Here is a 9,380-nt window from a genome sequence, read left to right on the forward strand (position 1 = left end):
GTGATAAGAATGGGACTTTACCTCTGTAATCTACCCCCTAAAACCCATTCGTATTAGGCTGTTCTGGCATTGCTATAAAGAAATACCTGAGACTGGGTAACTTATAAAGAAAAGAGGTTTAATTGGCTGTACGGGAAGCATAATGCAAGTATTTGCTTCTGGGGAGGCTCAGGAAGCTTCCAAACATGGCGGAAGGTGAAGTGGGAGCAGGCATCTCACATGGCAGGAGTGAGAGAGAGAGAGAGAGAGGTGCCACATACTTTTAAACAACCAGATCTTGTGAGAATTTACTCACTATCATGAGGACAGTACCAGGGGGATGGTGCTAAATCATTCGTGAGAGATCCGCCCCATAATCCAAACACCTCCCACCAGGCCCCACCTCCACCATTGAGAATTACATTTCAACATGAGATTTGGGTGAGGACAAGTATCCAAACTTTATCACCATCATTCTAGTTTCATCGTGAGAAAAATATCAGACAAGTCACAATTGAGGGACCTTCTACAATATACTTGATCAGTCCTACTTAAAACTACGAAGGTCAGGGCCCGGCGCGGTGGCTCAAGCCTGTAATCCCAGCACTTTGGGAGGCCGAGACGGGTGGATCACGAGGTCAGGAGATCAAGACCATCCTGGCTAACATGGTGAAACCCCATCTCTACTAAAAAATACAAAAAAACTAGCCGGGTGAGGTGGTGGGCGCCTGTAGTCCCAGTTACTCGGGAGGCTGAGGCAGGAGAATGGCATAAACCCAGGAAGCGGAACTTGCAGTGAGCTGAGATCCGGCCACTGCACTCCAGCAGCCTGGGCAACAGAGTGAGACTCCGTCTCAAAAAAAAAAAAAAAAACTACGAAAGTCATCAAAAACGAAGTCTGAGAAACGGCCCAGAGGCGCTACAGGAGACATGGTAGTTTAATGGAGTATCCTAGATGGGATGCTGGAGCAGAAGTAATACAAGAAAGTAATTACATTATGAACAATCGAAGACAAGCTAATAAATTTTATAATCCAATTTTATAGAATATACCAATATTGTCTCATTAATTATGAAAATGTAACATACTAATAGTGTAAGATAATAGGATTTCTGGGCATGGGGAATATAGAAACTGCTGTACTATTCTTTGCAATTTTTCTGTAAGTTCTAAGACATTAAAAAAAAAAAGCTCATATGCCGGGCGCGGTGCTCAGCCTGTAATCCCAGCACTTTGGAAGGCCGAGATGGGGCGGGATCATGAGGTCAGGAAGTCGAGACCATCCTGGCTTAACACGAGTGAAACCCCGTCTCTTACTTAAAAAAACAAAAAATTAGCCGGGCAAGGTCGGCGGGCGCCCTGTAGTCCAGCTACTCCGGAGGCTGAGGCCAGGGAATGCGTAAACCCAGGAGGCGGAGCTTGCAGTGCGAGCCTGAGATCCGGCCACTGCAACTCCAGTCCCGTGGGCCGACAGAGCGAGGACTCCGTCTCAAAAAAAAAAAACAAAAAAAAAAAAAGCTCATATTTTAAAAAAGCATACCTGATAGAGAATTCCCATTTAGTATTTTCTCATGTTTCCCTACATCTACTGGGTATTACCAACTCTTTGACATGTATATGAGGTCATCTGTAATCTGACCACTCAAAACCTCCTAAACTTTGTCATCCAGTGCTCTTCATGTAACTTCTGTCCTCCAACTACATCAACATATGCAAGGTTCACTATAAATGTTGGTCTCATTAATGCTGCTGTATGTTGGACATGATGCTCCCTCTGTGAATTCATTTCCCCCATTGTCTCCCAGAGAGTCACAAAATCCTGCTAAGAGTTCTTCTTGCCTGGCTTCCAAGCCGTAGTCAGCAGGAGTGAAGACAGGACTTCAGAGCTTTATGTGATCCTGGGAAGCATGACATTGCCTTTCTTCCCTCCCTCTAACACTCACAATTTTAGAACCATGTTCCATTTTGGGGATTATCAAGATCCACCATGTACCTGACCTCTGTTGATGTCAGTCACCTCAGGCAGACTAGGACACCCAGATCATTCCTTCTTGCCTGGACTCTCATCTCCATGTGGCTCCACGCTTCCTCTAATTTCACATCACCTCTCACTCCTCCCCCACCCCTCAAATCCATCCACTGTGCTCCCTGGAACTCATCCCAGTTCCCTGCACCTTCATCCTCTTTTCTGAATGTTGCCTTTCCCTCCTTGCTCTAATGAAAGTCTGTTTCACCATGGAGGAGACTGTTTCTCCTGTAGCCTCATCAGTGATAGCCTTTTATTCCCCTTAACATCTCTCGTGTTATTGAAATTTGAAGTGGAAAGGTTTTACTTTCTTCTCACTGATGGCTTCAAGCCATTCTTTCTCTCTCCTACCTCTGAAGTACATGTCATCAGATTAAAGCATCTGCTAGCCCTCTTTGATGCAACCCTTTACAGGTGACACCCTCCCAACCCCAGGACCCTTCTTCACTCTTTGAAGATGTGGGTCCTGGATCACCATTATCCTCTCCAGCAATGCCTGGTGGCTTCCCTGTCTACATAGATGATCATGTCATCTTCTGCTCTACCACAGCATTCCATTCCCACAATCACACCCTGATCTTGTCATTATCAATAATTGTATCCTGTCTGTATCACATTCCTTTCTGATCACAGTCTCTGACCTTTCTGCTTTTATCTTCTAATGCTCTGAATCCAACAATTATTTACCACACTGAGACCTATAATACCTTAGTCTGATCATCTTCTCACTACCCCCTCATGCCAATCATATTGTTAGTTTCCTTCTTATCAGTTTAGATTCTGTAGAACATGTTATAATTACCACCTTGCCTCTTTTGCTCTTATCTCCCTGTAGTGTATTCACCTGGCCAAATTCCAACCATAGTTAATTACAACTTTCTATCTATTCTTTGCCTATTCTCAGATAGCTAAATGAGGCTACAGAAAAACATGCCACCACGTTGACTGGTTTTACTTCCATGACCACTAATCTCAAGTGAGCTCTTACTGATATATTTCCCTAATCCATTCTCTCTTCTTTCCCAGATGACGATTTCATACTTTCTTTGCTCAAGTCTTAGAATATAGGGTCAGATCACCTAGGATGGCATCCAGGCTTTGCCACATACTAGTTGCATCATGTTACCTATCCCTCAGTCTTCATGCCTTAGACTCATCCTCTGTAAAGTGGGAGTAATAATATTAACTACCTCATAGAATTATGAGTAAATGAATCATGCATGTGCCCTACTAAGATAGGTCCCTGCTCATAGTAAGTGCTAAAGAAATGGTAGCTGGCTTCCTATTGTACATAGAAAATAGTAATACTCGGAAAGAACTTTCACATGCTTCAACTCCACTACCAATACATCTACTGACACAACTACCAATACCAAAGCATCTGTAATGTATCATACTTCTTCTTTCTGTACTTTGTCTGTAAATGAATTAAATGACTGGTACATCTTATTATCTAAGTTAATCCCCTCCTCTGTATTCCAGTTGTTTTTCTCCATCAGCATCTCAAGGCCATTTCTCTGTCAGGTTTACCTTCTCTCTCCTCCCTAGTGGATTGAACATATAAACCTGCCATGATATTTTCCACCTTGGAAGATTTTTTTTTTTTTTGATACTATACGTTCTTCCAGCTACCATCCCATTTCACTGCTTTCCTCAAAAGCAAACCTCAGGCGTGTTGTGGCGGCTCACACCTATAATCCTGGGACTTTGGGAGGCCGAGGGGGGCGGATCATGAGGGCAAGAGATCGAGACCATCCTGGCCAACATGGTAAAATCCCATCTCTACTAAAAATACAAAAATTAGCTGGGCATGGTGGTGCGCACCTGTAGTCACAGCTACTTGGGAGGCTGAGGCAGGAGAATCGCTTGAACCCAGGAGGTGGAGGTTGCAGTGAGCCGAGATCACACTACTGCACTCCAGCCTGGTGACAGAACGAGACTCCGTCTAAAAAACAAACACCCCCAAACCTCAAATATCTTCTGTACTCACTGTCATCACTTTCTATTTTCCAATTCTCTCTTGAATCAACTCTGCTGAAAGAGGTCACCAGTGACTTCCATGCTGCTGAATCCTAACAATTCTTATTTCACTTGTCAGTTTTTCTGGGACGTCATGGAATCTATTCTCCTTTGATCTCAGCACTACTTTTTCTCAGTCTCCTTTTCAACTTTAAAAGTTGGGACATTCTTGAGCCTTGCTCCTCCCCCTGTCTGCCTTCTTCTAAATCAGTATTTATCCTTTAAGGGGGCTTATCTGATTTCATGATTTTAAATACTATCTTCCAATTTTATATCTGCAGCCTGGGCCTCTCACCTGAATTCCGTATGTGTATATACAACTGCCTATACCAGATCTCCTTGTACATCTCTAATAGGCATCTCAAACATCAAGATCTTCATAGCAGGCTCTGGCTTCCCACCTGTGCCACCCGTATATGCTCTTCTCAATGTCTTCCCCATATTAATAAATGACCACTCCATTTCTCAAGTTTCTCAGGCAAAAAGCTTTGAAGTCATCCTTGACTCCACTCTTTCATGCATACCATTTCCAACTTATGAGCAAATCCTGCAGGTTCTCCCTTCCGAATCTGTCCAGAAGCTAACCACGTCCACCATCTGTCACTACCATTCTGCCCCAAGCCACTGTTGGCTCTGGTCTGTTAACTCACTCCTGTTTCATACCTTCTCCTCTACAGTATTCTTCTGTCAGAATTCAGAGTGATCTTTGAAAAACTTCAATCAAATCATGTCACTCTGTTTCTCAAAGACCCCCAGTTCCTCCTTATTTCACTCAGCGTACAACTCGAGATCTGTTCACACTCTGCAAGGCCCTCCGCAGTCTGGCCCTTGTCTGTTCTCTGACCTCATGTCATGCTACCCTTCCCTCTCTCTGTACATCTCAGTCCCACTTACCTGTCTGCTCTTTCTTGGACACACCCAGCAGGCTCCTTTCTCAGGGCCTTGCACTGGCTCATTCCTTTTTCTGGGATATGGATATTTTCATCCTTTCCTGGATACTCTTTGTGGCTGGCTTTTTCCCTCACTCAGATCTATTTAAATGTTACGTTTTGTTTTGTTTTGTTTTTTTAAGATGACTCTTGCTCTGTGACTCAGACTGGAGTGCAGTGGCATGATCATGGCTCACTGCAGCCTCGATCTGGGCTTAAGGGATCCTCCTACCACAGCCTCCCAAGTAGCTGGGACTATAGGCATGTGCCATCACACTTGGCTACATTGTTTGTTTGTTTTGTAGAGATGGGGCTCACTACATTGCTCAGGTTGGTCTCAAATTTCTGGCTTCAAGCAATCCTCTCACTTCGGCCTCCCAAAGTGCTGGGATTATAGGCATGAACCACTGTGCCCAGCTTACTTTTTCAAATAGTCCTTCCTTAACCACCTTATAGAAAAAAGCTATTCCTTCTACACTTTCACCCCATCATTCTCTCTTCCCTTTACTCTGATTTTTTTTCCCATGGTGCTTATGGGGCTGACATATCATAAGTGTATGTTTATGATCTCTCTCTCTCTCTCATCTAGAATATGTGCTGCATGAGGGCAGGGACTCGTTCACTGATATAGCCTTAGAACTGAGAATGGTCCCTGTCAACATTTGTGTGGGTGAAAGATGTGCATATTCTTTAAAACTCAGAATACATGTTACTTCCTAAGGGAACCTTACCTAACCCCATGCCCCCGAGGCCCCCAGGCTGGCTTGGCCATTCCCTCCTCCCTGCTCCCCTGCATCCTGCACTCAGAGCTTCGTAACTGCCTATTTGCTGTCCAGTTCCCTCCTCACCCACACTGGTCTGCAACTTCCCTAGGTATGGACTGGGTCTTCCTCCTCCTCCTGGTATCTCTGGTGCCCACCACAACACCATACAAATGTTAACTCATGGGTCAAAATGATGAAATTCACATGAAAGCACTTGGCAAACGTCACTCAAGAGTCATCCTTTCATGTATTTTTAAATTATTGCTGATTCACCAGATTTGTCTGGAAGTGTGAGGCTCCTTTTTGTTCACCACCACGGTTTCATCCAACCCTCCTCTGTTAATCGCATTTTTCTATGTCCTATTTCCTCTGTGCTTCCAAAATAGCAAAATAATTTTCTCTGGTTGATGGTATTTTTCCGTATAAAATAGTAAAGGTCCTGGACTCTTATGCCTGGGTTCTCTGGGCCCAGGTGGGGCTCAGAAGGAACTGTGGGGGCTTTGGGAGCTTGCAGCTGGCAGCACTGGCATCGAATGAGATGAGGTGGGGGGCATGGCAAACACCTTCCAGCGGTGGGCATGAGAAAGCCGTCATCCCCTCTGCTGCTGTGAGAGGCAGTCTGGGGAACTGTTCTCTGAGAACTCTCACTGGTGGCCTCATCTTGCTTGAATCTACGTCTTTCAGGACTCAGATTAGCATTTTTACAAGATTCCTCCATAACATATCGTTCAAAAAATCCGCTGGAATAGGCATGTGAAATAAGCTTCCTTAACTTCAGCTTCTCCACCAGTCCCTCCAAAAAGCAAAAAAAAAAGAAATTATTAACTCCAGTGAGATTGATTTTTTGTCCTTCCCTAGAAAAGCTTTTATCACTATGAAAAAGAATCACCAGTCATAGTAGAAGCTGATAAATTGTTGTGGTTCTTTACTTAAGTCGATTTATCGTTCTAAATACAATGAAAAAAGGGGATGGGGAGAGAGCTCTATAGAAATCTTTTGGCATTGTGAACAATCGCATGCTCTGATTGCTTTAATGTTTTATTCTAATAAAATGGAGGGTCTCCTTTAAGAAGTCAGGCTTAAAATTGTTAAGTCACCGTGTCACTCTCCCAGAGAGGGCAAGTCTTACAATTAAAAACAGCTGGAAGAAGGGAAGGGGCCGTACAGTAATGTGATATGTCCCAGTTCCAAAGCCTCCCACAATGGACGCAGGCCGGAGGAGAGGCAGGAAGACGTGTGCTATGCTGGCTGACTACTGAGAATTAGGGCAGGGAAAATTGGGGGACTCATTTGAGACATTTTTTTGCTCCCAAATATGCTTTTTAACTCTTTCATGGCCAAGTGTAAGCAGGAGTTCACTGAGTCAGAGTCATGAGAGGCTGGAGCCATCTCTGGGTAGGAGTAAGTTAAATATTGGGCAATTGATTAACACCCAAATTTCATCATTGTGGCCCAAGCCTCTGATGTACCCATCACCTCTCAGAGAGCCACCACTGTCCCTACTTCAATAATTTCTGACTTCTGTCGCTTCTACTGTGAGAGGCTGGGGGTAGAAGTCGTATCTCAGGAGAAGGACGACCGTTAGTGCTCCCTCCAGGCCCTACGCTGCACTAGCTGTGTCACCTTGAGTAAGTTTCCTTACCCTTGAGCCTTATCCTGAGCATAAACGAGTTACTATCTATGACGCATGTGGAATCATGCTTGGCACATAACAAGAACTGTGTGTACGTTAATAAAATACTTTTTTTTTTTGCCTTGTCCAAATACTATTTTCCTATTCCTTTTATAAACATTTATATTTAACTGTATTTATTTTAAAAGAAAACTTTGTCACTGCTAAAAATAGAAAACCAATATTTTAGTTACAAAACTAAAAGTGAAAACATTGAGAACAAACAATGTTAATAGATTCCAGCTCTATTCCATGGCCTGGGCTAGGCTCTTTGCCTGAGGCTGCTTTCTCTCTTAAAAGGTGAGATGAGTTAGCTGGTACGTGGCTCAAGCCTGAAATCCCAGCACTTTGGAGGCCGAGACGGCGGATCAGAGTCAGGAGATCGAACCATCCTGGCTAACAATGGTGAAACCCGTCTCTACTAAAAAATACAAAAAACTAGCCGGGCGAACGTGGTGAGCGCCTGTAGTCCCAGCTACTCGGGAGTGCTGAGGCAGGAGAATGCGTAACCGGGAGGTGGAGCTTGCGTGAGCTGAGATCTGGCCACTGCACTCCAGCCCTGGGCGACAGAGTGAGACTGCTAAAAAAAAAAAAAAAAAGTGAGATTAGCAAATGTTTAAACACTAAGGATACAATAGCACCAAAATGAAACTTTCCCTTTGATGTAACCACAAGGATCAAGGGAGAAAGAGAGTGCTTAATAATTTTCTTATCATAAGATTCAATAGGCCAAACCAGGCAGGGCAACATAGCAAGACCCCATCTCTACACAAATTTAAAAATAATAAATTAGCTGGGTGTGAGGTGTGATGGCTTGCTCCCATAGTCCTAGCTATCCAGAGGCTGAAGTGGGAAGATCAGTTGAGCCCAGTGGTTTAAAGCTTCAGTGAGCTCTAATTGTGTCACTGCACTCCAGCCTGGGCAGCAAAGTAAAACCCTTTCTTAAAAAAAGATTCAATATTCTTTCTTTATTTATTTACTTTGAGATGGAGTCTCACTCTGTTGCTCAGGCTGGACTGCAGTGGCGCGATCTCAGCTCACTGCAAGCTCTGCCTCCCAGATTCAAGCGATTCTCCTGCCTCAGCCTCCCGAGTAGCTGGGACTACAGGAGCCTGCCACCACGCCTGGATAATTTTTTATATTTTTAGTAGAGATGGAATTTCACTGTGTTAGTTAGGATGGTCTCAATCTCCTGACCTCGTGATCCACCCATCTTGGCCTCCCAAAGTGCTGGGATTACAGGCATGAACCACCGTGCCTGGCCAGAGTCAATATTATTTGACATCACTTAAAAATAATCCCAGTGCCACTAATATCTTATGTGTATTTGTCCGCTACTATGGGAAACACTCACCTGTGCTTGCACACACACACACACGCACACACACACACATTCACTCACTGAAGTATACGTTGGGAAAATGGAGGTTTAACCTCACATCTCTCAGGGTCGTGTGCTCTCCCTCCACTCCCAGCTCTGCCAGGGAGCACATGTTGCTGGGCATCTCTTGGATCTCGGAAGCTGTTTGTCCATTGGATGCTGCCTTACTGCCATGGGTTAAGGTTGCTGGGGGGCAGGCAGCACTTCTGATCATGCTGTCCCCTGTTCACCATCACATTGCTTCCAAGATTCAAACTCTACTGAAGGATTGGAGGTAAATTAAGAGAGTTACAACACAGCTTTAGATCACGTCACTTTAAAGCTATTTGAAAATTATGATTATCCCTAAGGTTCTCAGAGAAAGCGTCCCCCAAATTAATTTTCTTGGTAAATTTCTCATGGACATCCCCTCTTCCCTGACCCACTCCCAGTTCCCAACTTCCCTCCACTCTTCCCAGATGCTCTCCTTCATCAAATCAACCAACGAACTGATCAACTGGTTGACGAGCTGATCGACCAACTGACAGACCAACTAAACTTTCTTCTAACTCCCACTGTATTTAACTCCCCCCCTTTTCATGACATTTAACTGGCAATCCACAGGAATTG

The 9,380-nt window shown here is 44.2% G+C and overlaps 1 protein-coding gene across 2 annotated transcripts; it reads right to left on the reverse strand.

The window, feature by feature from the left end:
• Positions 1-5,987: 5,987 nt before the first annotated feature.
• On the reverse strand, positions 5,988-9,024 carry LOC108517765 (uncharacterized). Of its 2 annotated transcripts, none has more exons than XR_001882201.1 (2): positions 8,793-9,024; positions 5,988-6,511 (listed from the first exon to the last, which is right to left on the reverse strand). XR_001882201.1 is itself a non-coding variant. In XM_017855866.1 (2 exons), exons 1-2 carry the CDS (start codon positions 8,983-8,985, stop codon positions 6,026-6,028), a joined length of 642 nt encoding a protein of 213 aa, XP_017711355.1. In that variant the 5' UTR covers positions 8,986-9,024; the 3' UTR covers positions 5,988-6,025. The 2 variants fall into 2 exon arrangements, 1 of the variants encoding a protein (XP_017711355.1); XM_017855866.1 differs by having other exon boundaries at positions 8,830-9,024.
• Between the last annotated feature and the right edge of the window lie 356 nt (positions 9,025-9,380).

The sequence above is a fragment of the Rhinopithecus bieti genome, unplaced genomic scaffold (genome assembly GCF_001698545.2).
Source record: "Rhinopithecus bieti isolate Rb0 unplaced genomic scaffold, ASM169854v2 scaffold_38631, whole genome shotgun sequence".
In the NCBI taxonomy this organism is placed as follows: Eukaryota; Metazoa; Chordata; class Mammalia; order Primates; family Cercopithecidae; genus Rhinopithecus; species Rhinopithecus bieti.

Bases quoted from the DNA above. Each gene is read 5' to 3' on its own strand.
- LOC108517765 (XM_017855866.1), bottom strand. From the start codon at position 8,985: ATGATCAGAAGTGCTGCCTGCCCCCCAGCAACCTTAACCCATGGCAGT. The intron at 6,512-8,829 runs GTGAGGTTAAAC...TGCTTTTTGGAG, and splicing joins AGCACACGACCCTGAGAGAT to GGACTGGTGGAGAAGCTGAA.